Source organism: Periplaneta americana, chromosome 8 (assembly GCF_040183065.1).
Source record: "Periplaneta americana isolate PAMFEO1 chromosome 8, P.americana_PAMFEO1_priV1, whole genome shotgun sequence".
Taxonomy (NCBI): domain Eukaryota; kingdom Metazoa; phylum Arthropoda; class Insecta; order Blattodea; family Blattidae; genus Periplaneta; species Periplaneta americana.
In genome coordinates, this window is record NC_091124.1 from 85,336,378 (window position 1) to 85,358,956 (window position 22,579).

The 22,579-nt window shown below is 34.2% G+C and overlaps 1 protein-coding gene across 6 annotated transcripts in view; it reads right to left on the reverse strand.

The window, feature by feature from the left end:
- The window catches only part of Pex23 (peroxin 23), a 146,121-nt gene that overhangs the window by 69,925 nt on the left and 53,617 nt on the right, over window positions 1-22,579 (reverse strand). For all 6 annotated transcript variants that reach the window (XM_069833143.1, XM_069833145.1, XM_069833142.1 and 3 more), the window contains 6 exons: window positions 21,401-21,566; window positions 19,231-19,334; window positions 13,161-13,303; window positions 10,456-10,672; window positions 8,739-8,858; window positions 1,124-1,274 (listed from right to left, as the gene is read on the reverse strand). In XM_069833143.1, the coding sequence (XP_069689244.1) occupies window positions 1,124-1,274; window positions 8,739-8,858; window positions 10,456-10,672; window positions 13,161-13,303; window positions 19,231-19,334; window positions 21,401-21,566 (901 nt within the window). The remainder of the gene's footprint in view (window positions 1-1,123; window positions 1,275-8,738; window positions 8,859-10,455; window positions 10,673-13,160; window positions 13,304-19,230; window positions 19,335-21,400; window positions 21,567-22,579) is intronic.

The window sequence follows — 22,579 nt, forward strand, 5'->3', positions numbered from 1 at the left end:
ATCTAGCAGCAAAATAACTTTTTTTCATTACTCGCACATTAGCGCTGATTGAGCAGGCAGTGTGAGCAGCCATAAGATGCGATCCAGCAGGCAGTGGATACATCACAGCAACTATTTTTTTTATATATTCTTATAACACATAGTATCGGATTTTTAAAAAATCCGACTATGCATTTGTTAACATGGTGCTTGTAGCTATCGCCACTAGATGGCATTATTATCTATGTGTGCATAAGTGAACAAAGAAACAATCATCTAGATCACTAAGTTCACATCGGGAAGTGAGGCTGGAAGCTGCTATTTTTAAAGCGAACGAGAATGTGTGTTTGCTCCACAGATTTCCGTTTATGTTCTATAGATGTGTAGTATACATATTGAGTGCGACATTATCACGAAATTTCAATTCATGTGCTACTTTTGAGTGCACAAACCACAGATTTCAAACCTACAGAGATTGCTAATTTCACATCAGGAAGGGAGGTTGGAAGCTGCCTTTGAAGCAGTCAAGAACCTGTGTAGGTTCCACAGACTTCTGTTTTCTGTTATATGCTCAATGTAATCTTATCTCAAAATTCCGATGTTATGTGCCACTTTTGGTGCACAAACAGCAATTACGTAGGTAATACATATTTTCTTGTCAGCTCAACAAATTAATGATGAACAGTTAATTCACAATCTCAGACCCTAAAGCTTCAGAGATAGCCAATTAGATTTTGAACAGCAGTTGCAAGAGGTGGCACTTTTAAACGAATGTAACAATATGACTTTAATAACTGATAGGTCAATAAAATGATTTTCCAATTAACTGGTAAAATTAGTTATCCAGCACTGGCTTTGCCCCATAATTGCTGGATCTGAGTGATTCCACTGTAATTTACATAAATCAATTCTAAAATAGCTGCACAATAGCGAATTATACCTAATGAGGAACTATGATTTTATAAAATGACTGAGAAATAACGAAGTAAACGGAAAACAACGAAAAAGCTACTGCTTTTCAACAGCAAAGGAAAAGGATAGTAGAAACTCACAACATAATGACACACGAACCGTAAGTAAAATATGGGGCAGTTGTCTTAATTTCATACACAGACACGTAAATATTCAAACTTTATTATCTCACCTTTCAAAAATGATCCACCCCAGCCTCCAGTGTAAACCCAGGCTGTATTGTCATAACCAATACCCCATGTCACACCTGCAGAACATGTTTCCACTCTTCTCAAGTGTCCACCCATTTGTCTCCAGAACATATCAGGTGGTGGGACAATGACCTGTACAAAATCAAAATTTAAATAACACGAGTATTTCTAAAAGTTTTTAAAAGTCAACATTTAATAAAAATGGAATTTTTTTATGCATTAGGCCCATAGCTTTCTGTGGCTCATTTTATAACCCTACCATCTCTTTCTTGGGCAGACCGAACTGTTTCCATATTACATAGGCCCTATCTGAATAGTTTAATAAGACCAATACGATAAATGTGTCATAATCAGTTTAAGAAATGAGTTAAGTACTGTGCATATACAAAATCTCTACGCAGTGAAGCTGAGAGGAGTGAGAAGTAGCTGACACAATCACAGTAAGTTGGCAGCACAAACACTGACTCCCACTTTGAAACAAAACTGTACTCTGAATAATTTCAAGGGAAAAATTGTTGTTCCGGGGCTGGGTATCGATCCCGGGACCTCTGGTTGAATGTACGTTGGTCTCAGGATCGATACCCGGCCCTGGAACAACAATTTTTCCCTTGAAATTATTCAAATCTGCTTTACAGGGAGCTTTACCTGAAAGACTAGCTTTGCATAATATATACGTCACTGTGTATGTTAACAGAAAACCACAATTCCAAGTCACACAGAGATTGTGTGCACTCGATGTGGGTCTCTGGCATTTCGTCAGCCCACGCGAGTTGTGTGGATATAAAGGGAAAAGTTGAGACGGTGTCGGGTGGAGTTCCCAGGTAGCTCAGTTGGTAAGAGCACTGGTACGTTCAACCAGAGATCCCGGAATCGATACCCGGCCCCGGAACAACAATTTTCCCTTGAAATTATTCAAATCTGCTTTACAGGGAGCTTTACCTGAAAGACTAGATTTGCATAAAACTGTACTCTCCTTCGAGCATTCTCTGAATGATTTTATTTGAAATATTAACATTAACTTATCAGTAGACATCGGATTTTTAGGCACTAAAAATTGCAGTTTTAGGCGCCTAAAATAAGCTCAAAATTTGTAAAATTAGGCTCTATTTTAATGAAAATAGGCATTTTAGGCACATCAAGGTATCATACTTATTTCTTTCACTGAAATTTTTAGTTATACACTAAAATACGCACAAAAAAGTATGTTTAAACATTAAAAAAGAATACTATATTATATTTATAAACAGAGCTGCACAAATTTAATATATTGAAACTAATGAAATAATGATTATTGATATCAAGATTACTCATTTTAAGTTATTGAAATTCAGTTCCATGCTCAGACTTTATTATAATTATCTGCACAGTACACCACCAGAATTTTTTCTAAATTCTCCACAGTTAACCTTTGCCTTTTGTCACTGAGAATCATTTTGAAAGCAGAAAAACTTCTTTCAACCGAAACTGATGTGAGAGGCGTAAATTTTAAATTAGGTACAATAGAAACATCAATACTTACTGGAACATTTACACTTTCCCCCGATATCACTCTTGATACTTTTTCCAACAATGAAAATCCTACATTCTTATTTAATACGTTGTCCCACTTATTTTTAACTTTTTTCCCAGTTTCGCCCAAAGCAGAATGTATGTTCACTTGAGCTTCCTTTACTATTGCTATTTGGCTACAAAGAGATTGTTTTCCACGTTCTAATTGTTCAATGCTTGCAGGTATGAAAGAAAAGTTTGATGTTATGTAGGCAATATCGTTTTTCACTCGTGAGTCATTCAGACAATCTTTCACTGCTTTCACACATGCTGCACTATCAGTTTCAGTAATTTATCAATAACTGTGACCACTTCTTTAAAATACTTAGAATAATGCACCGCTGACTGAATCCAGGTTCCCCATCGTGTAACAACCGGCTGAGGTGGGAGTGGGATATCTGGAAAGTTCTCTCTGAATATTGAAATCCTGGATGGGGCTTTACAAAAACATTTTTTTGTGTTAGAAATAAACGAATTGACAAGAGGAAATTCATTCCGGATTGTTTCAGAAAACCTGTGAAGGCCATGTGCTAGACAGGTTACATGCGTGAGGTTAGGATAAAATGTTTTAAGAAGTGGAGCTGCAGCAACCATGTATGAGGCAGCATCAGTACAAAACAACAGAACTTTAGAATCGTCTATATTACCTGAGTATAAAGACTGTAGGCCTTTATTTACAAAATAAGCAATGGCTTGGCTATTCACTTTCGAAAGTTCCTTAACACATACGAGGTGTGGAATCGAAGGTCCATCAGGACTAAGTTTTCCTACTACCATATTTGCTATATACCTATTCATAGGATCTGAGGTTTCATCCACAGAGACCCATATGTAAGAATCACCTATATCCTCCCGAATGGAAGCTAAAGTTTCATTGTATATTCTGTCTAAGTAATTTTTTCTTAGGGTCGACTCAGATGGGATATTTTGTTTGCAGTATTTTTGTAAAAACTGTCTTAAAACCGGATTTTCAATTGCATTCCAGGGAATGTTAGCAGCAACAAACGCTCTGGTTAAATGAGCATAGAAATTGCTGCTGAGATTGGATGAAGTAGGCTGTGTTAGTAAAGTTTGTTGCAGTTGATTTTTCTGCTGAGCTTTAGCCTTATGAGCCGCTTCTTGCACATGCTGATTTAGGTGGCACTTCTTTTCTTGCGAAATCTAAAAATGTAAAGTAAACTGAATTAAAATAAAATCCTAATTGTTGTATTGCCGTATTTCTATCACAAAGTTAGTGGGTTCGAACAATCAAAATTTTAATGACCTGCAAATACTTTAACTATCGGAATTTAAAAGGTTAAATTGTAGTGGTCTTAAAAAGAATTATACCTCAGGATAGCTCAGTCAATGTATAAATATTATAGGCCTACTCATTAAAATTAATAGAATTTATATATTTCAACTATTGTTACATACCGGTTTGCTACAAATCTTGCAGAATATTATTTTTCCATCATAAGTGAATTCTGAATATTCTGTTAGCCATTGCCGAATCAATGTAGATTTTGCACTTATATTTTTCGGCATTATCGCGTTAAACTTCACAGGAAAACATCCTACCGCTCAAAACTTCTCAACACAAATAAGGTGAGGGAAAGAGCAACTGTTAACGAGCATTCAAATGAACCGTTGTTATTGAGATTCAATTGGACAAAAATACAAAGTTCCACTTATTGTTGCATTTCCTGGTAGTGTTAACACTAGGAGGGCCATTCTTTTAAATATTTTGTAACGGTTTACCCTACTAATTCGCAGTTTTACGACTTTTCATAAATATTTCAAAAACACTCTTTCTCCAAAAATTGTGATTTTATGACACTCTGAAGGGCAGTACAGCTAATCGGTTTCAGACCGAAAACAGTCATTTTTATAGTATAGTACATCTCTGAATCGGTAGCAGTACATGTTGTGATTGTTGCCTGCTTCAAAACTAAGGTTGGTTCTTTGTCGGCATTTATGCCTCCAAACATGTTAAATTCGGTGAAATCTATTGCGAGTGTCGTGAGATTCAAAACATTTTGTTTCCTTTATCAATGGTTTCATGGCCGGTGTGAAGCAAACTTTCCACTTTTTAAATGCCTTAAATTTCGCAGTGAATGCATGTATAAATTATAAAAAGTAAGAGTAAAATGCGAAACTTTACAGTGAGTTAGGCATTTTTAGGCGAATATTAACAAATTAGGCTCTAATAACCGTTTTAGGGCATTTTAGGGCACTATAAAACTCTTTGAATACCTTTCAATTTCCATGAAACACAAATATTAATAATTATTTTTACTTTTCTCCTAAAGAAACAAAATAGGCATTTGCCCTAGAATGCGATGTCTGCTTATCAGTAAATTAGTAAGTAAAATTACTCACCACAATCACAACAGATGCTGGAAGTGATTTTCTTGTTGTTGAAGACAGAGTTCGACTTTACACTTGATTGCAAACAATTTAATTAACGTTTCTGATTAATTGATTTCACGTAATTAGATATTTCACTTTAAAATCGTAACCTACTATTTCCTGGAGCACTGTTGACTCCTTCGCATTATTTCTTCTGGAGTGCGGCAAAATATACCATATATAAAAACAATTAAAAGACAATTAAGACCCTTTTAAATCATGAACCAATCTGAAGTTAAGTATTCTTGTTGCAGCCCTATATGCTAACCACAAAGATATATACTTGTCTCTTGAGCTAGTTACACCACCTGACTGAACCAGTTTCTCTAATTTTCTTTATCAAATCATCATGGTTTGGACACGTCGAATTAGGAAAAAGTTTCAGAAATTTCAATTTTACACTTATCACCTTAGTGGAAAATAAGATCAACTAAGAACACTCATTCATAAACAGATTGCATTGTCACCACAAGTAATATCCACTTGTCATAAAGCTAAATTTCTTCGGATAATGTATTATGTGTCTTTCTGGTGTTAAATTTACATTACCTCGTTAACATCTTTCAGCCTGTTATCGGCGATCTTCAGAACTGGTTGTTGCTGGTCTTGGCGGCTTTTGTTTATATTTCCTGTGGGGGTGTGTTTGTGTAGTGTAATGTGGAGACAAAGAGTGTGTGTGTTCTGAAATTGAGTTGTGTGTTGAGAATTTCATTTGGATGTGTTTTTGTGTGTCTATATATTATTTCGTATTGTTCTAGAGTGTTTAGTTTCTGACTTTTTGGTTGAATATGTAGAATTTCCATATCTGTTGATGTCTCTGTAGGTGTGATTAGCATTTGTGATGTGGTCTGCATGTGGAAGTGTTTTGTAGTTTTGTTATGGCTGTGATGTCTTCTTTGTAACGTGTTTGAAATGATCTGCCTGTCTGTCCTATGTAGTTGTTGTAGGTGTTGGATTTGAATTTGTATACGCCTGTGTGGTTTTATTTGGTTGTTTGTGTTGTTGAGATGCTTTTGTAGAGTATTATTTGTTCTGTATGTGATGTTGTAATTTAATTTCTTGAATGAGGTTGCAATCTTGTGTGTGTTTTTGTTTTCGTACGTTAGTGTGATGTATTTTTTGCGTTCTTGTTGTTTTCTTATGCTTTATGTGATTATGTTTTGTATTTCTTATTATGTTGTCTATTATGTTGGGGTTGTATCCGTTTTCTTGTGCTATGTATTCGATTGTGTTTAGCTCTTCTTTGTAGTCATGTTGGTTCATTGGTGTGTTGAGTAGTCTGTGTACCATTGTTCGAAATTTAGCTTGTTTGTGTTGTGTTGGGTGATTGGATGTGTTGTGATTGTGTCTCGTTGTTGTTGTTGTTGTTGTTGTTGTTGTTGTTGTTGTTGTTGTTGTTGTTGTGAATTTTCTGTAGATTTTGAATGTGCGTTTGTTGTCGACTTTTGTTATTGTGATGTCTAGGAAATTTATGGATAATTTCTTGCTAAACTGAAACCTTTACATACTGTCGCCTGCATTCCCTTGTTTGATAAACCTGATGGAATGTGATACCAACTTCCTATCTCTTATTGTTAAGAGAACTACGCTGCTCACATCACTACAGAGAGATTTTGTACACACACTGTATTACAAACATATAGAAATAATTACAGACCGCAGGCTAAGGTAAGACTAAGAATGGACCCACATGCAATATCATTCCGAATATATAATAATAATAATTAATTTAATAATTTATTTATTTAATCTGGCAGAGCTAAGGCCAGTAGGCCTTCTCTTCCGCCCAGCCAGACTCTAATTCTAATTAAATACATTTGCTTACATAGTTATTACATTAATATCTAGATCATAAGACAACATGAAAGTAAATGATGAAAATTGGATAACTAATGTTAGTGTGACAATAATAAACACTGGTAAGAAATAGTTATAATAATAATGATAATAATAATAATAATAATAATAATAATAATAATAATAATAATAATAATAATAATGGTAATTATAATAGCAATAATAATAATAATAATAATAATAATGAGATAATTTATATATTTATCTGTGATATATATAACCATTAAACACTGAGAAACCTGAAACAGCTATTATTGTTGACAATAATTGTTAGAAAAATATCTCGTTAACCTATTCTTAAATTGATTTGATGTCTGACAGTCCCTGACATTACTCGGTAGGGAATTCCAAAGTCGAGGAACAGCCACAGTGAAAGAAGATGAATATGAGGATGTTCGGTGGGAGGGAATGGATAATATTGAGGAGTGTTGTGATCGTGTGTCTAGGTTATGATGGGTGGATAAATTTTGAAAACGAGACGCAAGATAGACAGGAGTGGAGAAATGTAATATGTGAAAGAGAAGGGAAAGACAGTGGATTTTCCTACGATCTTCTAGACGGAGCCAGGACAACATTTCGAGGGATGGTGTTACGTGATCAGCCCGGCGAATATTGCAGACGAAACGGACGCACATATTATGAACACGTTGTAGTCTCTGCGCCGAAGTAACGCTTAGGTCAGTAAGCAGAATATCACAGTAATCGAAGTGGGGCATCACGAGTGTTTGCACTAACATTTTTTTCATGGAAAGGGGTAGAAAATTCTTCAATCGTCTAAACGAGTGGATTAATGAAAATACCTTTTTGCAGGTTTCTGCAACTTGAATGTTCCAATTTAAACTTTTATCCATATAAATACCTAGATTCTTTACTGATTCACTGAACGGAATTTCGGTGCCGTGTATTTTAATCGGGGACAAATTTGGTATGGTAATAGTGCTTAACAAACGTGAATGGCCCACAATGATTGACTGTGATTTTTCTGGATTTAGTTTAAGTCGGAATTTCCGTATCCATGTGCAGATTGAGTTCAGGTCGTCATTAATTTTAGTTATTGCATCATTTATTTCGTCAGTGTGGAATTTTATGTATATTTGAAGGTCGTCTGCATAGAGATGGTGTCGGCAGTACTTTAGAGATTCTGATATGTCGTTGATATAAATTGTAAATAGTAAAGGGCCAAGAACTGATCCCTGTGGGAAAGACAAAACCGGAATGCTAACAGACCAAGAAGCACTGGCGACATCATTTTGAACTGATCCTGTGAATATTATAGATTTATTAATTTGTCATGCAAAATAATATCTGTAATATTGACAATTAATATTTGAGGAGAAAAATTCGCTCCGGTGCCGGGGATCGAACCCGGGTCCTTGGTTCTACGTAACAAGCACTCTGACCACTGAGCTACGCCGAATTCAATCCACAGCACCGGATCGAATTCTCCTCCTTCAATGTTTTCCCTTTATGGCCTGACTCCATGTTAGGCACAAAGGGAAAACATTGAAGGACCCGAGTTCGATCCCCGGCGCCGGAGCAAATTTTTCTCCTCAAATATTGATTCTGTGAAGCTAAATTAGACAGGATGAGCTCAAATACTGACTGATAATCATAAAGAACTGTGATTGGATTAGAAGAGAGTACACTGTCATTTTACTAGGTTAACAGGAGATGAGCAAAGTGGAGGAGGGGGAGAATAAGAGTGGAGAGAAGAAAACAGAAAAGGGAGGAATGAGAAAATAGAAAGGGAAAAAGAAGGAAAGAGAAAGAGCTAAAAATACTTGTATTTCAATTACTTACCATTTTAGACTGATATACGACTTTATTTAATGAAACCCCACCATTTATCGCAATATGTGTAACATTGTGAGGCTTCTGACGATGTGCATAGTAAGTAAACACAGCATCATCAACACAAATCTGCGAACAAATAAAACTATATACTTTCTCATCACTATATCAGAGACTTGAAAAAACTCGTTAAGCCAGATATTTTTTTAACGTGAAAAAAGAAAGTTTTAATTTTTTGCTCTTCAAATGAAAAGTAAGCTTTGGCACCCAATCACTTTTTAAATTGCAGTGGACACTATGCTTAAGAATTTTTTTAATATTATTTTCTTTCCATTTTTACATAACATAAATGGGTCATTTGCAAAATTTGTATAACAAATGGACGATTGAGGATGTCAAAATTAAAGTACTATTTAGTGCATATTCTGCATGTATTAATATAATGCAATGTTTTTGCCATAGTAATCAGTCATTGTACACTTACCTTACTCTACAGCATTCTCTACAAGTATCAATGAATCTTTGATGGCACGAGTAAATGTCAGGTGTGTTACAGAACAAGACAATGGATCTTTTATAGAAAAATTCCTTTATTTTTATACCAGATATTCTTTAAACAGTGTATTAATCTTAGAATAGTAACAGAACTAACTTCTGATCAAAAATGAACAAATATTTTAAATATCTTAATATCAGATTTGTTACCTAATTCTGTAACTAACAGAAAACCATTCTTTCAGTAACGATTATCTTAGTAGATTGCCCTGAAGGCGAAGATATTTGAGCCTTAGCTTCTTTAATGATAATTAGAAAAAATGAAGACACTGTTTTGAATGATGTAACAGACATGACATGGAGTAACAGATCTGACAGGTAACAGACATGACAAGGCAAACATAAATGTGTGCTAACCTATAATTTTTTTTGCTTAAAAATCTTCAAAATAGCAACTTAACTAGGGCACACGTGTACTATTATGTCCTCTTGATCTTGACTTTATATATTGTTATTTGTGGAAAAGACAACGCACATAGATCTGACAGAGTAAAAATGCACGCTTAGACTAAAACACAAAGCAAGAGTATGACACACAAACTCGCCAAATCAAAATGGGTGAACATAGCAGTACAATCAAGATGGCTCTTTGTGCATCATCCTGGCTTGTGCTGACTTCTGTGGAATTTCTTTTTCAACTGTGTATCCATAGGAACAGAATGGTGTAACAGACCTGACTGATTTACTGGACTAGAGTAATTATGCAATCATATTTAAGGAAATATAAACTCGGACATAAATGAAGAAGTGTTGATAATATCAAATGTTTCTTTAATTTTTTTCTCAATTACATTATTAAACAAACCTTTATCTGGACATAATCATGCTCTATTTTAAATATTTAACTAGTCTGGACACGGTATTTTAGCTGTTACTATGAGAATTTCATTTGATCGCCATCGACTATAATTATAATGCACCGAAATAACTAAAAATTAAATTCACTAATAGAAAGCTAACACTAATAAAATCAGGATATTTTAGGATAAAAGGTTGCATGCATGAGCACACACAAGCTTCTATCACATACGTTCACGCAACCAAACACGAGACTACATACCCATTCTTACACGTGCACACATAAGGTAGAATGTTTGCTGATACAATTAAAATGTACCAATAAGAATAATTTTACTAACAGCTAAATAAGCTTGACTAAAATTTGAAATACCTTAAATCCATCTTCTTGACAATAAATATCGATGGTGAATTCAGCTCCTTGTTTCAAAACCATATCTCCTTCTCTTTCTTCTTTTCCCCATTCACCACAAAACATAGAATTTCTCACTATTATTGAATCGGGAAAGCGTGGATTGAAATGCAATATAACATCTGTCTCATTTTTATGTCTTTGAGAAATTGATGGACACTGCAAGTTGATGGCAAACCTGAAAAAAAACAATAGTCATGGATAAAGACAGTAACATAGCTCTTTAACTATGTCAGACACCATTAAAATTAGTACCAGTAATTACATAAATATAAGTTCACTAAGAGGAGAGACAGATTGGTTTTAAGTGGACTGTGGTTTCTGTAATTTGAAATTTTGTCGCAATGAAAGTTAATAATATCAATGAAAGGACACATTTTTACATTTCTTACATTATTTTAGTTTTATTGTCAATAAGCAAGAGGGTGAAAAATAATAGGACACTGAAAGTAAATAGTAGTTATTTCCTGATGTATCAGTCAACAGTGAATGAATATATCCTGCTGGCAGCAAGCACTAGGAAAAGTCACAATGAAGCCTCGTTATCACCTAGATCTCAGGCTGTGATTATACTTTATTTAGCATCGTCTGTCACTCATATCATCCTCCTGCAAATCATGTAGTTCGTAATTTACAGTTCAGACTTAATGAAAATAATTGTATGACGTCATTATGTAATAATATTGTAGATTAAGTTAAAGTTTTATATCAGTATTTCTGTTTCTTTATTTTTTTTTTTTGTCCTAAAAAAGCTAATGATATTCCAGTAACAAAAACACTTTCCATGCATTTACCATACCAATAACTATTATTTTAATTTTTCACATGTTACAAGTTATACACATAAAGTGCACTGATTTGATTTTTTATCAACAGTCCAACTTGTACTCTAAAAGAGAGGAAAGTCACATACTGTAAGGAATTAGGCCATTCAGTTTGTTCTGTCTCCAGAAATGTTATGTCTGGGCCTTCCATCACTCTGCTGGTCGGCCTAAATTTCTTTTACCCACAGGTTTATAATTGTATATTTGTAGAATCCATTCTCAAAAGATGTTCATGCCACTGCTTTCTGTAAGACTCTAATAAATGTTATTAATTTTGTATTTGTAGTTCTGATCACATATGTACAGGGTTCACCAAACATAACGCCCTTTTCTAACCAGTGAAGTATAAGGTATATATATATATATATATGTGTGTGTGTGTGTGTGTGTGTGTGTGTGTGTGTGTGTGCTTGATTTTTTTTTTTTTAATTCATGGCAGGTACTTGACTTCTTGTCATTCACCCATATGACACCAGTTGTTTAGACCAATAAAATTTACCAATAGAGTCGTTGCCCAGGGTATGCCATTGGAGGCTGGTCTACGCTACACCCGCGACGAGATGAGATGATGATGGAGATTTGTTGGGATACCACAGGGGAACCAGACCTCCAAGAGAAAACTCCTGAGTTACTGGACCATGGGCTTGCCCAGCAGGGGATCAAACCTGGGTCCACAGGATTACAAGTCCAGAATGATAGCTCCTTTCTTAAAATATATTAATTGTAACAGACGTGCTGACTTAGTAACCTTTGTGTTCTCTGTTCCCTGAAATAAAATGTCTCAATCGTTGGACTTAACATCATCTGATTCCTTTTGTGGGGTCTTGTGCACAATTGAACAAACCCCGAAACAATGATGAACTGAAAGACATAACTCGAAAAAAATTAGCTGACATTAATGTAGAAGTTTGTCGTGAGACTTGCTTGAGTGGGGTTGGTAGGGTACATCAATGTCTCTAACAACTTCATTTGAAGCCAGCTGTGCTTCCCATTTTCTCACAACTTCATCATATATGAACTAAACAGAATAGGCGATCTGAGGCATCATTGTCTTACATTAGTGTAATTTTTCAGTTTTCACGGATTCCAAATCCTATGTTAACATTTATTGTGGAGTTTATAAGGAAAGTTTTAGTAGTAATGCATAATCAAAATTTTTCCTACATCATTATAAAACAAGATAATTGAGTGAACCAGTAAACAATAAAAATCTGTTTTGATAAACTCTTGAAGTTGTAATTAGACTTCTTCTCGAATTCACTTCTTTCTAAGATCTATACCAGTGGTCATCAGCACAGTACACCCTCGGGCTAGCATCTCCTACACGAGGATAAGAGACTGCATTATGGTGCATCCGTGGCTGCTGGCGGGTATGCTCTCTCCCTCTTTGTGCTGCACAACGGGGCATATTACGATGCATTGTTTACCCGTTACCCATTTAAACGAGTGCTGATGACCACTGATCTATACACAAATTCGCAAATGGTATTACATTTCATTGTGATAGCAATCATTTTGGAGCATATTTAAAAAAGATATTGGATATCAGTATTGTATCAAGAACAAATAAGTTGTACGCTGAATATAAGGAAAACAAAAATACAGAACTTTATTTAATCAAATGATAAGTACTTTGATTGTCATCAACTGGCCTCAAACATTCCCCTCTAGGAGCAAATCACTGAAACTGCAGACCACTTTGATGTCCTCAATATTACCCATGGAGTCGTCGTTGGTGTCCAATGGTAATCGTGTTTCTGTTGGATCCAAGGTTCATGCGTTCAAGCTCGGCAGATGGTGATAAAATCTACAAAATTGCTTCCTTTGAAAGGGAAGTCTCACCTATCACAGTCATCGTGTACACAGCCTTGTACTGTTAATATGGTCCCAGGTGGAAACCCATTATGCAGATGAGCTTCGTATGGTGTTGCCTTCCCAGCCACATCCAATTCTTGTGTGTACATTTCCCCACTCAACTGACTAGCCTGTAGAAAACAAGCATTTCTAATATTAGTTCCAGGAGTTGTGAGTTTGTTCGCCAGTTTATTTCTGTTGAAAAGAATGCACATATATATATATATATATATATATATATATATATATATATATATATATATATATTAAGTTCACTAACTATGTCAAATTATTGGATTATACATAATGTATAAAAGAAAAGTATAATGCAGACTGTACAGAAGTAGTGCTGTAAGATGGCTTGTGGATGCTGGCAGAACATTTTGTCCCATTACAAATCACTGTGTTTTTTTTTTTCCTGTGATAGTTTATTTTAGGACTCCAACTGTGTGGTTATTTATTATCAATAAAATTGGTGACAATTATATATACAGTCCCATGAAAATGCTTTTATTGTTAAAGAGAATCCGTTTTAAAATATCAATAAAAATAAAAATGCGAAGTTGGCAATGTTATTTTAAAATTATATTATATCCAAGTTATTATCCTAGCTTAAAAAATTCAACACAATAAGAGTGGTATGCAGCATTTTCAGCATCAATTTTCAGTTTTTACAATTTATATAAATTTTAATACATAACTGCATTCATTTTTGACAAAATGGTAGAAAGAAATGTGTCATAAATTGAAATTATAAAAATGATTCTTAAAAATACATTCATGTAATGGTGCAAAAAATTGGCAAAATGTGAACAATTCGTGTTATAGCATGTCACGAATTTCACGTATCTTATGATGATGATGACGCTCAGGTATCAGTTCAAATTCCACTTGTACTGATTACCTGCTTTTCCCCAGTGAACGCAAATTTCACTAATCCTATGGCAAATCATCATCTTTATACTCATCTTCCTATACTGTAGAAATACCTCGCCTCTGGAATTCGTTACCTAATGATATCAGGGACTGTCGGACTTTATCACAATTCAAAATTAAATTGGAAAATTTTGTCTTAGTTAACGTTTTTAGGTATTGCTAGAAGTATTGATTTGTGCTTTTTTTTTCTTTTTCTTTTTTAATCTAGGTTAAAATTCCAAGTTTCTTGTTTATGTTAGTTAATTAGTTAGGATACAATTAATTATGATACTTAATCACTCATTTAAAGTTTGTGTGACTGCAACCTGTGTATATTTTTGTGTGGCTTTACTTTGTTTATAGTGGTTTTTTTTCTCTCTCTTTATTTCTTATGTAGCTTTATTTTGTATATAGTGTATTTTTTTTTCTCTTTACTTCTATTATTGTATTTGTATTCCTGGTGTTGTGGAAGAGAAGGTCTGATGGCCTTAACTACACCAGAATAAATAAATAAATAAATAAATCATCAGATTCATTCCACCAAAATATCATATAACAGTCAACAAGTCCACTGATAATAAATAACTATGCAGTTAATACAGAATCCAAAAATAATCAATTAAAAAAAAAAAAGACAGTGCCTTGTAATGGGACAAAATTTACTGACGTCATCCACATTCCACCTTACAGTTATGCGACATGAGTAACAAACACCCAGCAGTTGCATGAGCACATTCAGAATGTAATCGCAACTGCCACTCCCAAAATGCTTCAACACACATAGAAAGAATTCAACTATGGGCTGAACATTCTCCATGCAATTAATGAAGCATATGTGGAAATGTGTTGATTTTTTTACACAAACATGGTGAGTTAGACTTTAGCTACCTTTTTAGCTAATTTCGATGACTCATACTTTGGGAGAAACAGTGAAATGAAAATAGGACATTCCAAATGGAACACTCTGTATAATTGTTTATATGGTATAGCTTTAGTAAGCACGTTTGACTGAACAGAAGTAGGTACTATAAAACTTTTAATATTGAATTTATGATAAACACGCACAGGTATAATACACATATTTTGTTGTTCTTGGGACACTGCTACACACTTTTCTCCTCCAAAAATTTTGCTGAAATTGCACCCATGACGTCCATAAACTGTTTGCGATTGATGAACAATATATAAATGATATTGCTTAAGGTACAGTCACACATCGCTACTTTTGCAGTGTTGCAGTACAAAAAACTGCGCAACTCTCGTACTGCAACGTGTGAACAACGGTGCAACCCGAAAAGTAGTGGCTGCCGAACCTGCTGCCCGCAGCTTAGAAGTAGCGATGTGTGAACAGGGTTCTCAGGGTTGCAGCCGCAGCATTTCTGATATCGGTTTTGTTGAAACTTTTGCTGCAGTTGCGACCAGTGTTGCCTCCCAAATGTGTCAATGATACTTTTATTGTTTGGATATATTTTAATGTTAGATGTGATGAAAATAAATTATTTGTAACAATTACTATATGTACAACACAGTCTGAGTATATTTGCTGACGATATAATTCATTTTTTTAATTTTCAGTAGCATAGTTTCAAACAGGAGCATTGTCAACATTGATTACGTGAATATGCCATTGGTTATTTAAGTATATAATACTTTATTTAATAATAATAATAATAATAATGATAATAATAATAATAATAATAATAATAATAATAATTTATTTATTTAATCTGGCAGAGCTAAGGCCAGTAGGCGTTTTTAAAAGCTTTATAGTAAAAATAATGCCAATTTCTGAATACTAGTTAGGACAGAAAAGCAAATAATAGATAAGTAAGTTATCACATGAGTTTCATAATAATGCGAACATAACCACAAAATGTATATTGAAAAGTCAACACGGAGCTGGAAACCTGCAGCTAGACTGCGGCTGCAAAAGTAGCGTCTTGTGTGTGAACAGACTGGCAACCTCTGATTGCAACTTTTGCAACACTTGGGTTGTGCAGCACGCTACTTTTGGCTTACGTGTGAACATGACACACAACTTTTGCAGCTGCAGTACAAAAGTTGCGCAGCAAAAGTAGCGAGGTGTGACCATATCTTTATATACACAATATATTCTGGGATACATTGTACAGAAGCACCACATCACTGCTAGTCCATATGACTGACTCTGTATGTAATGAATACAATCAGTATAATTTCAATGTATCAGTTATAAACAAATGGAATGATTGTCTTCAGGAAGTGTAAAGGAATGATGGAGTCCAAAACAAGAATGTAAGAAGAATAGGGATGATATAGTAGTCTAAACAGAAATTATGGCTCAAAAGTGACTGTGCTATCATCATGCAAGAAGAAAGATGGTAGAATACTATTATCACAAGATTTCACTGGGGTGATGTAAGAGATGTAGATCACAACGATCATGGAATAAAAAAAAATGCCACAGGCTATAGGAAGATAGGCATCTGGTTGTGAAGGATGATCAGATTCTGTTAATCCTGTCAACTAGAAATAGCAATTCGGTATTCAATTATATGAAGCTGTATTCATATGCAAATTCATAACATACTACAGTAGAACCCTGATTATTCATAACACTATTAACCAATTGACGGATTATCAGACTGTCTCTCGCATTTTTTTTTTTTTTGCTACAGAAACCTATGAAGTACTACTTTACGTTATATTAGTACGTATTTTTACTTGAGAGTGTTATTACATGCCTTTTCACTAACACAGTATGGTCTACTCAACTTCTGTACAAAATGTCAAAAGAAAACGTTTTGTGCTAAGTATCTATTAAAGTGCAAATAATTGAGTAGTTTTTGGAAAGAGAAACTATGACTCATCTCGCATCAGAATACGAGATTGGTGTTACAATTATGCGCGATTTAATAAAAAAATCAAGGATTAAGTGTATAAAATATGTAAATCTACAACATGAGACCTCTACTAATTCTATCTGTCTGCTGACAGCCATTACAAGGAGTTTCTTCGCCCCTTAAAATCCAGTCGTTGACAACCAAACTTGAATGAATGAACTTCTGATTCATTACCTTGCAAGTTGAACACAAGATCACGGAGAAAATTACGAAAGTACAAGTACTGTTCCCTTAATTTACGAAAATATTTTATGATATGGATTACCCGATTTTTTCGATTAACTGTTCAGTTCACACCCTTCATTACCACGGATAATAGAGGTTCTACTGTACGTTTCTTTTACAAATTACAACTTGAGCAGGATGACAGAACTCATCCAAGAATGAATATTGGACACAAACAGCCTATGCAATAATATTAACCTGTCATGGGTTGCTAGAGTAAAACTCACTTGAGTGGTCCAGTGTGACAATTTCCCTAACAGTATTTATTTTCGTCATGGCATAGCTAACATTATTATTCAGCATGATTTTGAATTCTTCATTGCTCCATAATAATTTTTCACATTAATTATAAAATTCTAAATCAATAAAAATTAATTAAATCTATTTATTGATTTGAATTGATTTACTTATTCGTTATTATGAATGTTATTATTGTTATTACTAGACCTGTTAGTATTAATATGACTATTAAGTGCAATTTACATAAATTTGTAATTGTCAAATAACTAAATTCATATTTAATTTTTTTATTGACAATACCAGACAGCAACAAATATAACAACAGGCCACGTGCAGCTTGCAGATTATAGGTGTATAAACACATAAAGGAGACAATCAACCTTCTGCATACAGCCCTATAGCGCCAAGTGGGGCCTAGCACTTATAGCAACTGACCACAAGAAATCGTAATGCCATTGGTCGTGCAGTGAGAGAGAATCACATTCATGGACATAAACTGTTATTACAACCAAACGAGGTTCGTGAAATGTCTGACTTTTAAAACTAACAAATTATTAACCAAGGTTGAAATATAACAATGTTTAAAGAAGTGTGAGAGAAAATCATACATAGTGACCACTCGCAGGTTAAAAGCTTTTAGAGCCAATAACCCAAAAATAATACAATACGGTACAATAAAATCCCTTGTAACCGCCACCCAAATAACTGGCAATACCAAAACAACAGCACTTTTGGCTGGGCAAAAAAAAAAAAAAAATGTTTAAATTTGCCACATTGCCACAGTATGGGCGGTCAGTTTTGCATGGACTTTCATTTTCTATGAATATTCGAACCTAAAATTAGTATATTATTTGTGTTGTGTGATGTGTTTTAATAAGAAAAATCCACACAGTTTTTACATTTATTCAGTTACGAGCAAGTAATAGAGAAATAAGCTCCACATGGCTGCGGTTTCAACATATGGCACTATGAAATAGGAACTTTTTTTTTGTATATACCGGTATTTATTCAATTAGCCGGCAAAATCTCGTATCCAGAACTAACCTGGTCGCTTTGGTGTCGGTTAAGAGGAATTCTACTGTACAATACAATTTGCTGCATAGAGGCGCTAACAGTTATTATATGCAACGGAATTTCGTAAAACTTTTCATGGCAGTGATTCTCACAAACACATGTACGGTACAAAAATGGTTCCTTAATGGTGGATCACAAGTGCGTGCATGCCTCCAGAAAATAAATTGTTCCAAATTTACGTATCCAGGTCCCACATTTTTTAATGCTGTAGTTCACAGATAATACACCAGGAAATAAGTTTTTTTTTTCTTTTTAAGGTTTTTAACGTGGTATTTTAATGTAATAATTTTGATTTGAAAAAAAAATTAAAAATTAGGCCAAATTTTAAGTTTATTTCTGATAGGCCTAAAGCAGTAAAAAGTATTGTATTTAATTTTTCAAATGCGCCAAACCCCAAATCTCAACTATATACAGACTAGGAGTACCAAATGATCTTATGTTACAGTGACTACATAATTTGTGTAATTCTAATACTCATAACTACACAAATAATAAACAATGCTGGAAATAAAAAAAATACACGACTCATTTGATATCTGGAATTTATTAAAAAAATTTCACCATTTACGAAAAGGTCGTGTTTTATCAGTGTCTGATTTGACGTGGAAATTTCTGTCCAACATAAAAAAGAAACAGACAAAGAAAAATGGGTTATAGATAAACCCTGAGGAGGACGAGAAAAACTTCAATATGCTATTGAAATGATAAGCTTATTTTCTTACCTCAAGGATTGCAGGATCAAAAACAAACACATCTCCGAGTCCTGTTGTGATCCATATGGCACCGGGGCTTGGAGGTCCATGTACACCAAACATCTGGCAACACACTGACACAAAAATATTTATAATATAAACTAGAAGAGGACAAACTGAGGAATGAAGGATAGTGTAGACATTCAAATAAATAATGCACCCTCCTACCAATTATACTTCTGATTTTGCAAACTGTCAGAAGATTGTACAGTGAATCAGATACAAAAAAGAATACAATATTAAAAGCATGTAAATCCCATTTTACTACCAGTGGAAAATAAGTATTCCATCATTCCATTCAAGCCCAGATACACATTGGCCATGATTTTTGGAACAATATCATAACAGAACAGAACACACATAAAAATCAAAATGCACAGTAAGTAACAAATACGAACAAGCCCTTACCAAAGAACACCCCATAACTTGCCAAAAATTGCACAACAAAAGGAAACAAAATGTTTAATATATATTAGAAAGCAAGAGGGAATGATGCAATAACGGCACAACTTCAATATTTTTATCATTTTCTTCTTCTCCTTCTCCTCTTTATCCCAATCTAAGAATTAATTTCTTTTTATAATAATCTATCAGTTTATATTTTTTGTTTTGAATTATCATGTGTAATTAAGTGAGTTTACACATCATTGAGTGTATTCTTATTGCAGGATAGGATGCTTCTGTTTTATATTTGGTGCATTTTAGTGTGTTCATTTTTCAATCTTCATAAAGCCGTTTAATCTTTACTTAGGTTCAAATGTATGGTATCCCCTTAAACGCAAGTTTATATCTGCTCTTGGTTCCTGTTTAATTCCTGCAGACGAAGCGGATAATTAGCCAATAAAATAGGACTAACAATTAAGTGGTAAATCAAATTTCAGGTATTATTATGATGTACTGAAGTACATATGATGTTTCCGTGCAGGAATTCTGCATTACCATATGATGAAGAATGGGTAGAATGGAGAAAAATCCTCTCTGGCACCGGGACTCGAACCCGGGTTTTCAACTCTATCAATAAATCTCAAATAAGACTGTAATATGCTTGGCATGTTTATAATCTTCGTACTCTATCAGTAATGCAGAATTAACCAAAGAATTTTCACGATACACAATGATAAGTAATGGAACTATTAAACATTTAATAGAACTGTGAGAAGAACCTAGCAGCAGAAATTGTAATGACGCTCCGAGACCCATTTTTGATCATGTTATGCGCCAGTGTGTATAATCTCGTAAGCAACGAATTTTCTTCATTGGGAATTATGTAGGCCTATACCGAAGTGGGACAAGTAGCGAAAACCGCAAAACAGAATTCTTCATACTGCTGGGTTAGCAGAGGCTGAAAAGGTCTGATTACCATTTCTGAAAGACTATTTCTTTATACTGTAACAAACTCATTTAGCTATTATATTGTGCAGTTATTCCACTGATTAATGAAATAACTAATGTCTAAATATTCTACAAGTGGATAAATTCTACAAGGTATGAAAGTCATTACCTAAACATCAAAGTGGTAATAGCAAAAAAAAAAAAAACAGATTTAAAGCTAGAAAGAGAAAATAATTCTAAAAAATACATGTGATGTTGTGTCTTTGCAAAGAGTCTCGTGATTAACAGAATATATAAGTGAGCTCCAAGTCTACTGGCCATTTGTCTCACCCCAAAGTACAAAACCTAGTAAAGCGACTTGGATAAGGGACAAAACTTCGAAAAGAAGTTGTAACCAATAAAAACACATAAAAGAAAATTAGTTCATGTAACAAAGATTTCAATTGCAAAACTAGACTACACATTAGTAATCTATAAGCAGTACCATCTCTCAATCATTAGCACTCTAATTGAAGACTTAAATTCTCAGACAGTGATGTACAACCAACAAAATGCCATTCTTACTTGAACTTGAACTCAACTTCCAACTTGATAAAATACTGTTCGGTTTGAATTCGAATTGACTTTAAAAAAATCTGTCAATACACATTTACTGTGAATATACATAGAACTATTTTATTGTCACTAAGATATGTATGTATAAAATGGGAGGATTTTACCACAAAATCTTATTTGAATTTCAAATTACGTGCTATTAAACAATCCAAATGTATTAATAATTGGTTAATTGTATTAAATAAATTTTTACCTGAAGTGAGATTGGCCATCCAATCTTCCATGTCTGTATCACCACTGAACTGTAGCTTAAGAGGCGCTGAACCTTTTGTTAGTTTTGGTGTATGAATGGCTATTCGGGGTTTCGAAGGTTCACTACAGCAAACAACACATGTGATCTCTGATAAACTGAACTGCATCTGTGAGAGAGAAAAATAAGGAAGAGTTTCAATATAAATATACGTATTTATTGAGTAATAATGTTTTTAGTTAGCTAGCTAATTGGTAATTTAGTTAGCATATAATTCTTTGATCCATTAGAATTAAATCTTACTGTCTTGCATTTCAGTATCTATAGAGGATTCCAGTTAAGAAAAAAAGTACTAGTTTCATGGGCTTTGTCCAGTACACTGTAGAAGCTATAGTAACTGGACACTTAATGGAATAGCTCCATATACCCAACGCATTTTTCTTAAGCTGGAATTCTCTAAGAGTATAACGAATATAAGAAACACAAGGGACAGTGCAGGATCTCCAAATGCCTCTTCTACCTAATTGCCAATCTTATTTCGCTGTGGAGTACGCAAAATGTATAAGTGCAGCTGCACTTGCACTTACCACCCTCCCTCCCCACCAATCTCTGCCATCCTGCATGCATATGAACATACCCACTACACCTGTTATACATATACTGACAGAAAAAGAGAGAGTGTGAGCAACAGAATGCGAGAGGGAGGGTGAGAGTGTGGATGAGTGTGTGAGAGAGAGAGCCAGCAAGAACGAAAGAGAGGGGGAAGAAGAGGGAGGGAGGGGGAGAGAGAGAGGGGGGTATACAAATAAATACATAAATAAACCTCGATTTAACGTTTTCCGTATTTAACATTGATAATGTACAGTCCCACAATTTATCCCATTATCTCCATTTCGTTTAAATCCTCATTTAAGTTAAAATTTTCTTTGCTCTTATAAAAATATTAAATGGGAGTGCTACTGTATGTATCACTATATAACTGATAAAATATATTGTATCAAAAGAATAGACAAAGTGTTTCTGTTATTCACATTACTAGTACTGTACTTGAAATCTTTTTACAGAAAAATTCTGACAAGAGAATAATTTAAATTAATTTTTAACAATTTCTTTCCACAATCCACAAAACACAATGAAATGCGCACCAGACACTTTTCTGAAAAATGTCTTTTCAAACAAGTA